The sequence below is a fragment of the Aspergillus aculeatus genome (assembly GCF_001890905.1).
Source record: "Aspergillus aculeatus ATCC 16872 unplaced genomic scaffold ASPACscaffold_15, whole genome shotgun sequence".
NCBI classification, from domain to species: Eukaryota; Fungi; Ascomycota; class Eurotiomycetes; order Eurotiales; family Aspergillaceae; genus Aspergillus; species Aspergillus aculeatus.
This window is the reverse complement of record NW_017962990.1, coordinates 962,585-977,722: the sequence shown is the minus strand read 5'-3', so window position 1 is coordinate 977,722 and position 15,138 is coordinate 962,585. Positions and strand designations below refer to the sequence as shown.

At 54.4% G+C, this 15,138-nt stretch overlaps 4 protein-coding genes across 4 annotated transcripts in view; 2 read left to right on the top strand and 2 right to left on the bottom strand.

The window, feature by feature from the left end:
• The window catches only part of ASPACDRAFT_63311 (uncharacterized protein), a gene marked incomplete at both ends in the record, with an annotated part of 11,138 nt that extends 1,777 nt beyond the window's left edge, over positions 1-9,361 (bottom strand). Inside the window, 14 exons of the mRNA XM_020203878.1 lie at positions 12-482; positions 689-3,088; positions 3,149-3,583; positions 3,734-3,822; positions 3,871-3,932; positions 3,987-6,684; positions 6,752-6,943; positions 7,007-7,166; positions 7,217-7,337; positions 7,387-7,935; positions 7,985-8,144; positions 8,197-8,281; positions 8,333-8,681; positions 8,762-9,361. Coding sequence (XP_020053345.1) covers positions 12-482; positions 689-3,088; positions 3,149-3,583; positions 3,734-3,822; positions 3,871-3,932; positions 3,987-6,684; positions 6,752-6,943; positions 7,007-7,166; positions 7,217-7,337; positions 7,387-7,935; positions 7,985-8,144; positions 8,197-8,281; positions 8,333-8,681; positions 8,762-9,361 — 8,371 coding nt within the window. The remainder of the gene's footprint in view (positions 1-11; positions 483-688; positions 3,089-3,148; positions 3,584-3,733; positions 3,823-3,870; positions 3,933-3,986; positions 6,685-6,751; positions 6,944-7,006; positions 7,167-7,216; positions 7,338-7,386; positions 7,936-7,984; positions 8,145-8,196; positions 8,282-8,332; positions 8,682-8,761) is intronic.
• A 519-nt stretch (positions 9,362-9,880) lies between these two features.
• Positions 9,881-10,964, top strand: ASPACDRAFT_124965 (uncharacterized protein). The gene is made up of 4 exons (XM_020196769.1): positions 9,881-10,050; positions 10,115-10,142; positions 10,210-10,306; positions 10,376-10,964. Exons 1-4 carry the CDS (start codon positions 10,037-10,039, stop codon positions 10,891-10,893), a joined length of 657 nt encoding a protein of 218 aa, XP_020053344.1. The 5' UTR covers positions 9,881-10,036; the 3' UTR covers positions 10,894-10,964.
• A 560-nt stretch (positions 10,965-11,524) lies between these two features.
• ASPACDRAFT_33913 (uncharacterized protein) lies at positions 11,525-13,321 on the top strand (the record flags this gene model as incomplete). The annotated part of the gene is made up of 5 exons (XM_020199999.1): positions 11,525-11,777; positions 11,897-12,065; positions 12,128-12,487; positions 12,564-12,928; positions 13,029-13,321. Coding segments are annotated over 5 exons (1,440 nt in total), but the record flags the coding sequence as incomplete, so codon positions are not given.
• A 413-nt stretch (positions 13,322-13,734) lies between these two features.
• On the bottom strand, positions 13,735-14,868 carry ASPACDRAFT_1859066 (putative EF-hand calcium-binding domain protein). The gene is made up of 2 exons (XM_020197648.1): positions 14,658-14,868; positions 13,735-14,582 (listed from the first exon to the last, which is right to left on the bottom strand). Exons 1-2 carry the CDS (start codon positions 14,716-14,718, stop codon positions 13,858-13,860), a joined length of 786 nt encoding a protein of 261 aa, XP_020053342.1. The 5' UTR covers positions 14,719-14,868; the 3' UTR covers positions 13,735-13,857.
• Positions 14,869-15,138: the final 270 nt, after the last annotated feature.

Below are 15,138 nucleotides of genomic sequence, written 5' to 3'. Positions count from 1 at the left end.
GGGGGGCATACCGTATCTCGCTAAACACTCTACATCCACCCAGTCATACCCGGCCCCCGCGCTGGCGATGATCTTGACGCTCTCCGGCAGCAATGCGATCAGCTCCTCGTCCCAGTTGCCCATCTCGCCGCCCGTGTTCCAGAAGGGCCGGAGGATGGCGTCGAAGCTGCCCCAGCGGCGCTCCTGCAGGGCGCGCTTGAATTCCGGGCGTGCGCGCTCGGCGGTCGGGGGCCGAATCACGTCGAAGGTGGCGGCGAAGCGGGCGTAGAGGTCGTGGTTGTATTTGATGGGGTCGCCCAGGTGGAGGACTTTGGGTTTCGGCATGGTTGGACTTTTTGTTTTGGGTGAGGGGTTTATGGGGGATTTTTGCAAGGGAGGGATTGGGTTTGTTGATGCAATGTGTTTGTATGTAGGGGGGTTGTTGTTCTGCTTGTTCTTATAGAGGTTGTTGATGCTGGATGCTGGGAGTGTGTATACTTCATCTACGAATTGGGAAGTATTCCCCATGGGGAAAGTTAGTATCCGATGATCAGACCCTACTTCAATAGCCGTCAAAGGCCGACTACAACTCCCAGCACCAACTTCAATATCCGACGGCGATTAGCCGACTGCATTCCTATCCTATCATACACGATAGTGCTTCGACTACTGCATTCCGTCCAACGCAATCACACAGCGTCAGCCGTACTCGCACCCTTAGCACCACCGCCAACGCCGCCAACCCGGCCCACCGCCAATCGCACCACCGACGCAATACTCGCACCCCCCAGGATATCAAACACGGCAATCTCCGCCTGCAGCTCCCGCGAAAACCAGTTCCGGAGTTCCACCGCCGCCAGCGAGTCCACCCCGTACTGATGGATCGCTTTGTCCACGTCGATCTCGTTCACCGGCACCGACAGCATGATCGCCACCTTCTCCCGTGTCGCCTGGAGCGCAATTTCGACCGCCTCGCTCGTCGTCCGGGCCGCCGCGAACCGGGCCGCCAGGTTGGAGCTGCCGTCGCCCGACGCAGAAGCTGACGCAGACGCTGACTGTCCCTCCGCAGGTGTCTCGAGCAAGGTAGATAGATGGCGGAAGAAGGACCGTTTCATCCAGTCGGCCTTGGCGCGACCGGTCTCCGCGGTGCGTGGCGTGATGCCGACCACGACCTGACTCTGTAGCGGCGACGAGCTCTTCTGGTTGCAATAGATGTCCAATAATCCGTGGAGGTCCGCCTCGGAGATCTCGTCCCACACGGTGTTGGCCAGGAACAGATTGCGCTTGTCCGGGTTCTCCCGGAAGTATCCAGCTGACAGGAAGAGGCCCAGATCTAAAGAGACGGCGTTCTCGCCCTGACTGACGCGGTACCGGGCCAGACCGTCCAGAAACGTGTTCCCCGCTGCGTAGCTGGCATCGGTCAGGGGGCCGCAGATCCCGCTGATGGAGGAGAGCATGACGAAGAAGTCCATGCCGCGCGGGAGAAGCTCGTGCAGGTTCCAGGAGCCCTGGGCTTTTGGCGCCGTGCATGCCTTCCAGGAATCGTAGTCGAGGCTTTCGAAGTTGCCGCTCTTGACAACCATTGATGCTTGTACGCACCCTTGGATCGGGGGCATCAGTTGACGACAGACGTTGAGGACAACTTTGAGGGACGCTTGATCCGTGATATCACACATTGGCGTGACGACTCGGGCACCCTGGCGCTCCAGGCTCGCCACCAGCTCGCGTGCATGCTCGTTATTCTGACCTGAACGTGAGAGAAGGATCAAGTTGCGAGCGCCGCGCTCTACAAACCAACTAGCGATGCTTCGACCAAGGCCTCCCAAGCCGCCTGCAATCACATACGTGGCGTTGGGTTCAAATGCAAAGGATGGTGTAGTATCCAGAAGTGTCATGACTTGCTCATCATTGCGAAGTTCCACCACTACCTTGCCCGAGTTTCTTCCACTCTGCAGATGGCGCAAAGCTTGCTCAAGATCTCCAACGCCAAATGCCTGTAACGGTTGAGGAATCTTCAAATTGCCTGCTTCAATCAACTTGAACACATTGTCTGTCAAAGCTTGTTGAATCAGCTGCGGACGGTCAAACGCCATCTCGGCAAGGTCCACCGCCGTGAAGGTCACATTCTTCTCAAAGTGCAACATTGGAAGCTTCGTGTTCGTTAGGATATCGTTCTTGCCAATCTCGATGAATCGTCCAAATGGCCCAATGCACTCCCAAGATGCGATAAGCATTTCGCCAGCCAGTGAGTTGAGCACAACATCGACACCCCGGTCTCCTGTCAGGCGTTTGATCCCCTTGGCGAACAGTGTGTTGCGGCTGGAGAAGATGTGATTCCCTGGAATGTTATAGCGCTCCATCAAAAATTGTTTCTTCTCTTCCGTCGAAACAGTCGTGAAAATCTTCGCTCCGCAATACATAGCAACCTGGATGGCTGCTTGCCCGGTGCCGCCTGCGCCTGAGTGAATAAGGACCGATTCCCCTGCTTGTAGCCTCGCCAACCGCGTCAGCGTGATCCACGCAGTAGTGAAGGCCACAGGTATCGCAGCCGCAGTCACGAATGACATTGGCACAGTCTCGTCCGCGATCTTGACGATAGACATGTTCTCACGTACACGAACGTAGTTTGCATAGCGACTCGGATGGAAGACAACCACCCTATCACCAGCTTTGAACCGCTGGCACTGGGACCCGACACGGACCACAACTCCCGCGAACTCAGCACCGAGCGTGTCGCTTTCCAGGCGGCCCAAGGCAATCAAGACGTCGCGGAAATTGAGGCCCACAGCTTTCACCTGGATTTCAACCTCGTCCGGCTTCAAGGGGTCACGTAAAGATTTATCCTCGACAAACTGGAGGGTATGCAGAAGACCTGGCGTGCCAACTTCGAGGCGGAGCGGTGGGCCTGCGCCGTATGCTCTGAGCTCTCTTTGCTGTGGTAGCTTCATCCTGGCGATGGTCTGAGAGATGCCTCGAGCGGCGACCAAACGACCGATGTGGATCACCCCGTCGATCACCCTGTACTCTGTGTCGACGTCCGTTGCTTCTGATGTGACGGCTTCGAATACCTTAGCAATCTGCCCTGCCTGGTGCAGGATCGTGCTTTCCTCTATGGATAAGGTTGTGATTTTCGTTCTGGACAATTCGCGAGCAAGAACACGAAACAAACCGTCAACAAGTCGAAACTGAGGCGAGGGTTCATGACCTCCCCCGCTGTCAACCCAGATGAGATTCGTCGTTGTGGTTATCAATCGTTGGAGGCCTTCGTATTCTTCCGCCTTCATGTTGTATGTGAAAGGAAAGTCGAAATCGAGGAGAGAGATATCCAGGACACCGGAAGAAAGGTCTCGTTTCTTGATATCCTCCAGACCTCGCTTCACGGCGCTAACTCCAGTCTGGTCAAGTAGCTCAGATAGCATATTCGCAAGCTCGACCTGACGAGGATTGGCCGTGTTGAGAACGATACCAACTTCCTTCTGGGTGAACGGCGCGGAAGGTTTGGCTAGAGCCATATCGGTCCTCGTCGCCTCCGCATTCGGACCAGAAGACACAGCGCTCGCAACGATGAGCGTCGCTTCATGACATGAAGTATCGACGTAGTCATCTACCGCAAGGTCACACCCTGAGAATCCTGAATCTTTTAACAAAGACCCCCATCGATTGGCATCAACACACGGATGGCTCTGGCGGTAGGATTCACCCGCTACTCAGACAATCAGCGTGGTTCAGCACACATTCAGTCGGAGAGACTTACAACGCCACCAACCCTCGAAAAGCCCGAACACAAAGCTAGCCCGAACCGGATCAGGATGCGTGATCTCGAAAAGCAACAATTTCCCACCCCTGTCGACTTATCAGCAGCTTCTCACATCTACCTCACAATTGACGTACGTTTTCAAAAGCTTCCGAACATTCTTCAAACTGGTTGCTAGATCGGCTGTTGCATGAAGAACCTAATGCATGTCAATATCAGCACTCTGCACCTTCGGTCGTGGACAGACACGCACCAGAAAAGCAACAACTAAGTCGTACGATCCCGAATCAAAGCCTTGGGTCTCTGGATCCTGCTCAATATCCAACACACGAAAATTCAACCGCCGCTTTTCGGTCTCGAAGCGGTTCACGGCGTCCGGGAAGAACGAGCTGGAGATGTCAGTGAAGTCCCAATTGGCATAGCGCGATGCATTTTCTATATCCGGGGATGCCAGGGCCTTGATGCAGAGCTCAGTCATTGCCCCAGTGCCAGCCCCGATCTCGAGGATGTTCATGCGAGGGTTCTTGTGGGCGAGAGCGTCGATGTATCTCGCGAGGGCTGTTGCCGCTGGAAGGCCGTACAACATCTCAGAATACACATCGGTAAGCAGATTGTCCTTGAAGAGATGAGGCAAAGGATCGTTGAGAATCTCCATAAGGTTCTTGCAGAGAGTGCTCACGAGAAGGCCTCGCTTGCTGGCGCTTTCGACCCGTCTATGAACCTCTGTTACGTAGGCCTCGTCGTCCATGTGATGCCGCCACTCGATTGAGCCGAAGTCCGACACATCTAGCTCCAGTAATCGTTTACGCTCCAGAATCCACTCAGTGTATAAAATCGTGTAAGGGGGTAGACTGCTTTTGTCCATCTCACTGAGCGGATCGGCGTATTTGTTGATGCAGGTCGCAATCAGGAACTCCATATCTCGCAAATGCTGCGCCGGGCCCTGAACTTGGAGTTCCTTTTTGCCAAACGCAGTTAGGAATCCGTGGTTGGTGAGAAGATCAGTGTCTGGCTTGTATTCGACGTGATGGCATAAATTATCGGCCTTGAATTGGTCTGAGGGTGAGACATTCTCTGGACTCGCGATTGAGGTCACTTTTAGTCCTTCCAAGTTCAATAGAGCCTTGGATACGTTGCGGTCAAATGCCGTCATGGTATACTGTGTGCTGCCAAGAGCAGATTGAACGGAAGTCGCATATACTTTGATGAGTTCTGCCGAAGGATAGCTTAGTCTACCTGTATTGGAGATCCAGAGTCGGGTGATGCTCGTGGGCACGGAGACAGGAATCGTTCGCTGTCCGGCGTCAGTGGCTAGCGCTGCCATCATTTGAACCACACCGTCTAGCGTGGTAGGGTGGATTGTATGCGCGGGATAGACCTCTGATCCTGTTGTGCAGTCAGGTTTGAAGACCTTGACTTCTGCAATCATGGCTTTCCCATCGTACTGCTTGGAAACATTGCCCTCAATGACTCTGAACATCGACCCATAGTAATACCCACAGTTGCGCAGCCCTTCATAAAATCTGCCTGAGTCTTCATGCGATGCACATTGTTCGCTTGCACGCTGGCCATTCTCGACAAGAGACGCCTGCCATTTAGCTTCTTCACCATCGCTGATGTTTGGCGTCTGCACATCGGACTCATAATGAGCTTGGATTGAACCCGAGCTGTTCTCAATCCACGATTCATTATTGTACGTGCAAACGCGGTACTCGAACCAGCCCGTTGCATCCTTGTTGGCATTTCCGACTCGCTTCAGGTAAACGCTCACCTCAACACCATCAGCATGACTTGGAATCTGCAAAGCCGACGAGAAGACCACGTCCTTGATGTCAAATCCTGTGATGCCCCGGCTCTGGTCTGCCAGTTGCTTAACTGCTTCGATAGCCATGACAAGCATGCCGGCGCCGGGATACAGGATGCTGTTGTTGATCTTATGATCTCCCGCCCATGGCATCTCCGAAAGCCGTATGATATTTCTCCAGCGGGCCTCCATGGGATTTCCGTCAGGGTCAGGCACACCTAGTAGTTCCATGTGGCCGAACCGACGGAATCTGTAACTTTTGCTGATGCGACTCTCGAACCAGTATGTCTTGGAGTGGTTGAAGGGGTACTCCGGTAAGTTGACGAGCACGCGACTGTTGTGCTGTGGCTCGGGTTCACCTCCATTGTTGACTGAAAGCAAGTCAATCGGGTAGCCGCTACAGTGCAGGCGGCCTGCCCCGTGCATCATGCAGTCAACGGCAGAGCGACCACGGCGCAGAAGTGGAATGTAGGTGATTTGATCATGCTTGCCCACGGCCTTGAGAATGTCTCCACAAGGACCTTGAAGGGCGGAATGAGGCCCAATTTCTAGGAGGTGGTCTGGCGCGACATTGCGGCGATGACTTCCATCGAATCTTCGAGTTGATGTTGTTGGTTGGGTACACAACTTTGAGAGAGTATCGTCGAATAACACGGGCGAAACCAGGTTCCTCACCCAGTACTCGGGTTTGGAAAGCTCCTCTTCCGAGATCCATGTCCCTGAGACGCTGGATACCATCACCGGCGGCTTCTTGGCTTTAGCTGGTCGTTCCAGCTCCGCTAATAGCTTTTGATATATTCCGGCAATCTCCTTCATCTGAGATGAATGATATGCGACATTGACTGCAAGTTTTCTTGCGAAAACCTTGTTCTCGACTAGGATCTGCTGAAGGAAGTCGATCTGGCTCGCTTGCCCAGAAATAGTGACGCTGGTGGGGCTGTTGATGCAAGCAACTTCAAGCTTGAGTTCACGGAAGTGAGAGGCCACGGACTCTAGATATTTCTGCACTTCTCGGCTCGACATACCCACGGCGAGCATAGCGCCATGCATACCACTGGTCAGATGCCTCGTGAGCTGCCATGCGAGAGAGCGTTTACAGTATTCGCCCTTTGCGCCACCTTCTTCAGGGATTGCTTTCTGGAACCGTCTGGAACAGCGTCAGCATATGAGCAGGTGTCATGAGAGCATGTCATATGAGTCCGGAACCGACTTACTCAAAACAGGAAATATCAAACGGGACTTTGCTCGTCACACAATCTTGACACTTGTCCCCATGTTTCATTGCCTCCATCGCAGCGAGAGCACCGGGTGTCATAGTACGGTACTTCCCCAAGATCCCGGTGAGGAAGCCTCTGAAGTACGCTATCTTCAGAGCAGAACCTTTCGTGATTGCACCTGCACAGTAACTGAATGTCGTGCAGCATATCAGCCAAGCTCATTAGTGGAGGTAGTTCAAGGAATCGACTTACGCAGCTGCAATCTCGCCAGAGGAATGGCCAACCACTGCATCAGGCCTGAGATTCCAAGATTGGAGGAGCTCTACCAAAGCGATCTGCAGTGCTGTGCAGAGTGGCTGTCCAAACGTCGGGTCGTTGACTCGAGAGTCAACTTCATCTCTCTGCATCTCGTCTGCGAGAAAGGTCAGTACTCTGAAAAGTCAAGGGCTCAGAAGCGCTCACCTAGAACATCCCACGCACAACCAAGCCTCTTCAAATAGTTGCTCGAATCAAGTAGACTGTCTTTGAAGGCATCGTATCGATCAATCAGTTCACGGCCCATAGCATGCCACTGGGCTCCTTGCTGCTTGCGGTTAGTTTGATCTTCAGACAGTAGCTATAATGATACTCACACCCGTGAACACGAAGGCTAAATGTGGGTTTGGCTTGGAGCATATAGCAGCACTAATCTTATCCATTGTAACGTGCAAGTCTTCCGCTGGCTTTGCAACGGCAAAAGCCCTCCATGTCAGTCGGCTCCGCCTCGCACACAGCGTAAAAGCCAAGTCTTGTATAGTGGCTACCGTGGGGCGGTCCATCGCTTCCGTATCAGCAACATACTGCCGCCACGAGTTAGCAAGTCTTTTGATGCCCGCTTCATCTGCTGCAGACCACACTAGAACGGCACGTTCAGATGTGGGAACCACAATGCCATTTCTCAGGCGGCTCGGAGGATCGGTGCCATTCTCAGGATGACCATCTGCCTGTACTGGGATCTTTGCGTCATGAAGCAAGGAAGGCTCGATGACAGTCTGGTGACGTCCATCTTCGATACCGTGCATGCAAAAGGTGTTGTAAGCATCGTCGAGAATGACATGACTATTGGCGCCACCAAAGCCGAAGGAATTGACAGAGGCTCTGCGTAGGCCTGGCGAGGGCCAAGAAATTGCATGCGTTAAGATCTGTATATATGTTAGAAGGAAGTACACCCAGGAGAGAACAAGTTCTTACCTTCAGATTAAGGTACTGCTCATCAATCTGAGGGTTCAGTGTCTGCAAATTGCTACTGTTTGGGGGAATGATCCCTTTCTCCAAGATAAGAACTGCTTTGATCAGGCCCGCAATACCACTTGCTCCCTCTAGGTGGCCGATGTTGGATTTGACAGAGCCCCTATAAGCTGCATTAGACTGCAAGTAATAGACTCAAGTTGCAGATCACTTACACGTAAAGTGGGTCGTCGGATGAGCGATAACCTTGAAAGGCTGATCCGATCGCCCTAGTCTCAATGGGATCGCCAACCGGAGTTCCTAGCCAATATTAGCAATATTATAGCCCCATGTGACTCAGTCTCTGCTCACCGGTGCCATGCGCCTCGAAATATCTGGTTGCCCGCATGTCAAGACCGGCTTTCCGATAGGTGTCACGAATCAAACGGACCTGCGCGTCTTTACTTGGCTGCAGGATCCCCGGAGTCTTGCCGTCCTGGTTGGAGCTCGACGACCGAATGACCGCTCTGACAGTGTCTCCGGCTGCAACGGCATTATCGAGACGTTTGATAATCACAGCACCGATGCCTTCACCTCTTGCATATCCGTTGGCACGATTGTCAAAGCTGTAACAGCGGCTATCGCGGGACAGAAGCCCAAGGTTATCCAAGCCGATCGTCATCTCAGGGGCGAGTATGACGTTACACCCGAGGGCAATTCCCTTTGTGAGAGGTCAAGGGGTTAGACTTGCATCTATAGAGGATGTGTGGTGGAAGACAGGTAGGAAGAGGGCTCACGAACCATCGTCGCATTACCACTCCATAGCGACTGACATGCCAAATCCACGGCCATGAGACTGCTCGAGCAGGCAGTGTCTACCGTTGCGCTTGGCCCTTGCAAGTCAAAGAACCAACTGATACGGTTTGCGATCATACTCTGGGAGCTGCCCATGGTAGCCGTCTTGGGAATATTCAAAGTGTCTTTGGTCTGGATTGCATGATAGTCGTTGCAGAAGGAACCGGCCATCACGCTCGTCTTTGAGCCGGCCACCTCGTTCATCGGAAGGCCCGCGTTCTCAAGAGCTCGATACACGGTCTCTAAGGCGAGGCGCTGTTGCGGATCCATGGCTTTCGCTTCGGTGTCGGAGATGTTGAAGAAAGGCGCGTCAAATGCCGCGAGATCACGAGTGAGGAAATGTCCTCCTCTGCAAGACACACTGTGCAACTTATCTCTGTTGGGATTGTGATGGCCATCGATATTCATTCGGTCCGCGGGGAACTCGCTGGATGCACATCGACCTTCAGCCAGCATGTTCCAGAACGCATCTTGAGTCGTTGCATCTCCGGGAAACTGGAAGGATAGCCCAATGATGGCGAGCGGGGGGACCGCGTCGGATGCCATGATGAAGAAAGCTGCTTGAACGATGAAATGTTATCACTTGCTGTACAGCCATGTATAGGAAGAGCCTGGGTGTCTTGAATCCAGATCGACTAACCCCACTGCTCCTCGATTTGACCAAAGGCTTAGCAGTCAGAAGGGTTACATCGACATCTTACGTGATGAGGGTGAGGTGTCCAGAGTCATGAGCTCATGAAGTGCAAGAAAAGAGAAGACACGGCACAGATGTGTTTGAGTGAATGAAGGAGGATCGTGTTCGCTTGGGTTGGCACGGCCTGGCTTTGTTATCCCTCCCGTCTCTTCCAGGTAGTAACACCGGTGAATTTTGAGGGATTGCTACAACTGGGCTGTCTAGCATGTGCTATCCATGACTCCGGCTGTCAAAACTGGTCCATTCACTAGAGTGGATGCAAGGCCGCATGGCCCAAATCAACATTAGTGCAACGAGCTTGCATGACTCGTGGGAGGTTCGGGGATCATCCCCAGCCCGAAACAGATAGCCGAGTTCTGTTCAAGGTTCCTATCAACGAGTCATAAGAAGGTTTTCTGAGAAAGGCAATATAATCAACTTGCCGTGCAGTCTCCTTCTCTTCTTTCTAACTTGGTTCCGGGCGGAGTCTGTCAAGTTTGCTATCTTGCGAAACAACAACTTTCTCTACTCACACACGGTCCTTCAGCATGCACATTCTTTGGTATGTCAACTCGAGATCAAATCAACCGTTGCCTTGCGCTTTACAAGTACTGACATGAGGCCAGTCTACACGGAGCCGGCTCAAACTCTCGAGTAAGTTCGGCTCACATCCCCATCACGCCCCAATGCCGAAGCCAGCCAGGCCAGCTGACAGCCTCAGGTCTTCGAGATCCAAACCGCAGCCATTCGGTACGAACTCGGAGATAACCACACCTACGACTTCATCGAAGGCAACATCTCTGCCTCAATGCAGCCGGGTAAGCCTCATTCCCGCTTCTCCTCTCCAGCACCAGCCTCCACAAGCCAGGAACCAAACGTGGTCGCAGGGATCGAACTCATCGCGACCAAGGACGAGCCGATGTACGCTTACTTCCACGAGAAGAACCCGGAAAGCGGAGTCGCCGCCTACCGACACCTGGAGGAGCTGCTCTACCACGAAGGGCCCTACGACGGCGTCATCGCGTTCAGCCAGGCAGGCACGTTGATCCTGACCTACCTCGCGTATCTCGCCAAACAGAAGCCGAACAGCCCCCTGCCATTCAAGTTCGCCATCATCCTCTCAATCACCCACCCACCCCTGGACTACGGTGCCATTCAAAGCGGGGAAATCCGGACGATAGACCTCGGAGCCTACAAGGATGTGGTCCGCATCCCCACGGCGCACATCTGGGGCTCGCAGGATCGGGCGGCGAGCGCGATTGCGGTGACAAATACCATATGCGCGGCCGGGGTGCGGTGGGTGTATGTGCATGCACTAGGGCATGACATTCCCCGGGCCGGGGCCAGGAGCGATGTAACCCAAACTGTGCACGTCATTCGCCGGGTCATCGATGCCGCATCTTAAGCAGAGTAACTAGGACTGCACCCATTGTAAAGTACCACTAGTGGATGTACATCATTTAGTTGTGACACGATTTTGTTTGCTTCTCGACTGAAAAGCAAGTGAAATGCAAGGTCCCGGTGAATCACGCATTTCACTCCTACCCGGTGTGCCGGGGTCGTAAGGGTCTGATTTCTTCTACCAAGAATGATCTAGTAGCAATGTAAGCTAAGCCTCTGGCTGAACTCTGGGCGGATCCGCCCAGTAAGGTTTAATAATCGATGATCTCAAAGAGTCCTTTCTTTCTGTTGCCAGGTATCGAGTACCGTAATTGTGCTCTTATATGTGGGCGATCCCCCAGGCATCCATCTGCTTTCGTCGCGGGAATCCCGGTTGTCACTGTAACATCAACCAGCAAGTCCCAGCGCAATGGATGTCAATCACAAAACCCATGGCTCGGTCCCCGAATCGCACGCTCTGCCATCCTTAAGTGCCTCTTCGGCCGAAGAACAGGAGAATGAGGCCTTTGGTCAGCTTAGGTACATGCATGGCGGTCGACTGTGGTTCGCTGGCGGCGGGTAAGTTTTAATCGATCTGACAGCATCACCGAACATTACTATCAGTGCTCAACCACTAACTACTACCTACTTGTCATAGTATCGCGCTGAGTCTATTCCTCGCCACGGCTGAGATTACAATCATCAGTACCTCACTAGTTACCATCAGCCGTCGCCTGGATGGCTTCGATCAAAGCACCTGGATCATCACCTCCTACCTGCTGGCGTTCGCGGGCTTCCTCACCGTCTGGGCCAAATGCAGTCACTTTATTGGGCTTAAGATAACAATTCTAATTTCACTGGCCATCTTCGTGGCATTCTCAGGCGGCTGCGCTGCTGCCCAGACTATGAGTCAGCTGTGAGTTTAGTTTCCCTGGTCACCCTCCCCCTCCTCCCCCTGCCACACCTGGTCTGATCGCGTTCGCACAATAGCATTATCTGCCGCGCCTTCCAGGGCATCGGGGGATCAGGGGTCTTTACCTCGTGCCTTTTCGGTCTGATATGCCTCCTGCCCCCTGCCAAGTATGACATCGCCAGTGCAGCGGGGTCAGGTGTGCTGACGCTGGCGCTGATCCTGGGCGCATTAATTGGAGGTGGCATCAGCACATCCGGCGCCTGGCGTTGGATCTTCCTGTTCAAGTATGTGAGCCAGGTAGGTCTGTGTCGACTGCCTCTAGTGCTGACATGCCTTGTTGCTTTAGTGTTCCGGCTGGGATAGTGGCATGGGCAACCATCTGGATCCTGGTTCCCAAAGACTTTGAGAGTTCCCGAAGGGCCGGCGACCAGATTCATGGGCTCTGGAACTTCCTGACCAAAGCAGACACCGTTGGCTGCCTGCTGCTGCTCTCCTTCTCCGTCTTCTTCGTGGCCGCCTTCGAGGAAGCGAACATCCGGTACGCGTGGTCGTCAGCCGCGATCATCGCGATGCTGACGATCTCGGGCGTGTTGCTGGTTGGGTTTATCACCTGGGAGTGGTCCGTGGCCAATCGCAAGTATTGGGGATTCGAGCCGATTCTCCCTTGGAGCATCCTACGTAACCGAGTGTTGCTGGGAGCCATCCTGTGAGTCGAAGCACCCTCCCGCTCCTCTTGCCCCCACTCGTTCATCGCCTGACAACGCGCCCCTCCCCCCCGCCAGAGGCTGCTTTTTAACAGGACCTGCGGTCACAATCCTGTACATCGAACTCCCGCAGCGCTTCCAGACCGTCAATCAGAGCACCGCGATCGGTGCCGGGGTGAAGGTCCTCACGTTCGGGCTGGGCTCGCCCGTCGGCGCGGGGATTTGCAGTCTCCTGGCCGGGCGCCTGCGCACGCCGTTCGTGTATCTGACGGCGGCAGGGTCCGTGCTGCAGATCGTGGGGGCCTTCCTCCTCTCCTCGGTTCCACCCACCTTGCATATCTGGCCGGGCCAGTACGGATACATGGTGATCGCGGGTCTGGGGACAGGAATTTCCATCGCGGCGCTGTTCATGTGTGTTCCGGTGGTGGTGACTACGGATCAAGGTTGGTATTCCTCTAGCCGGAGCTCTAGTGCTTACCACGCACGTTCAATAGTGTCCAAATGCTTTCCTCCCCCGCTAACTAGCTGACTTCGCTTGCGCAGCAACTGCCATGGGCCTGACGCTCCAAGCGCGCATGATCGGGGCCTCCCTCGGCGTGGCCATCGTCAACAGCATCTTGATCGATTACGTCAAGGGTCATCTTCCGGCAACCGAGGCAGCAGCAGCGGATCCGAACTTGCTCTCCGGGTTTCCGACGGCGACCCAGGAGGAGATTCGCAAGGTCTACGCGGTGGGGTACAATCGACAGATGTACGCGGTTGGGGCGTTTGGAGCGGCGCAATTGATTGCTGTTGCCTTGATGTGGAAGAGGGAGCAAGTCCGGTTTGTCAAGTGAACGGGCCACTCCACTCCCCAATCATTTCGGTGCACTTCACTGCAATTTCAATTTCTGTTGACGTGATTGAGCCTACTAGTGCAGCTAGCTATCTAGGTGCGGCGTCGAAGCAAATAACCTTCCCGGACCACCCAAATCCTAATCAGAGCAACGCATACGGGGCTGTCCTTGAACCTCCCTGTATGTTCCTGCTTGCTCGCGTCTTTCCCGTGACTCCCGGAGTCTGGGGTTCCGCATGCTACATAGCTACAGGTTATCACTCGCAGTCAGGCCGCGAAGCCCTCGCCCGAACTACGTCCTACCTACTAGATTACGGACGCATTGGTGCTTCTGGATGCCAGAGCTCTTGTTATCCTGTATGTAATGTTGGCCGTTTGCCCGAAAGACAGAAAAGAAAAAATACAAAGAGAAAGGTCTCTTAATTATTTCAATTCTAGTTACCCGGATGGTAATGATATACATCACTGCCAAGTAATCAACAGAAAGAGGAAGAAGAATACCATAAGAAAAAAAGCCACAGGTGGTTATTTCGATATCTATATCACTCCGCCCGCGCGCAACGCCCACCGCACCAACGCCGCAATGCTGCTCGTCACAGCCTCCGTGCGCGGGATCTCATGGCCGCCGCCGTGATCGTACGTCCTGCGTTTCGCCGGGTCGCAGGTCTGCGACAGCTGGATGCCGGCCGAGAGCCGGGGGTCGCGCGCGCCGTACACGTGCACCGTGGGGATCGAGAGCACGGTTTGCGACGGGGTGATCTCCCGCCGGATGTCCTCCTCCGACTCCCTCGCGCCGCCGTGGTTCCCGTTCCACCGCGAGGAGCCCTGCAGCAGGATCGCCGAGGCGTCGGCCTGCGCCGCGAGCGCCTTCCGCGTCAGGATATCCTTCTCCCACACCTGCGGGGCGATCTCGTAGCCGACCTGCTCCATGATGCGCAGCGGCGAGCCGGCGCAGATGAAGATCGCGGCCTTGAAGGGGAGGGGTTGGTCGGGCGCCTCGGACAGTTGGAGTAATGCGAAGGTGGACGCTACGGCGGCGCCTTGGGAGAAGGTCATGACGGCGTCGTAGGGTCCATTTGCCTTGATGTACTGCTGCAGCCGCTGGCGGCAGGTCGCGATCTCGTCGACCGTGTCGTTCTCGTACCAGGAGTAATAGGGGGGTGCGTAGAAGAGGTCAACCCCCGGGGCGGGGTCGGTCGTGTGGAAGCCATCGACGAAGTCCCATTCGATGCTCAATTCCGACAAACGCGAGCGTAACGCCGCTGGTTTGCTCCTTGAGTTAATGAAGTGATTCGGAAGACTAGAGTAGAGAAATTTTGGGGTGTAATTAGACTGACCTGTTTGAGACTTGAAGATCGCACCGCTGGTGCCTTTGCCATGTAAGCAGAGAAACTTCATCCTGATTTGTTGGTTTGGGAGCAGCAGCGCAGCAGGAGAAAGATACAATCACGATACCCGCAAGCAGGCCAAGTGAGGGGCAGAGAGAGTTGGACAGACTGCGAGGCTGCGAATGTTACGCGAGGCGGCCCCCACCACTGCATGACCACTGCTGCAGGTGTTTGTTGGCGCTCCTGTCGACCTCCGGCGAGGGGATCAATCTGCTTACTGCAATTGGCTCCGAGTCCGAGACCGAAGGACTCCGATTGCAGTTCGGCGACTTCGAGCACAACTACGGAGTACATTGTGGATCATCTTAGTGAAGGTATGAGCGTGGATTGCGATGTTGTTGGTTAGCCAAGTATGCTGACATTGTATAGAAACTCCGCGGGGTATTTGCACTCCGAGGGCATCTTTTGGGCGGTAGGCTGAATTGGAACT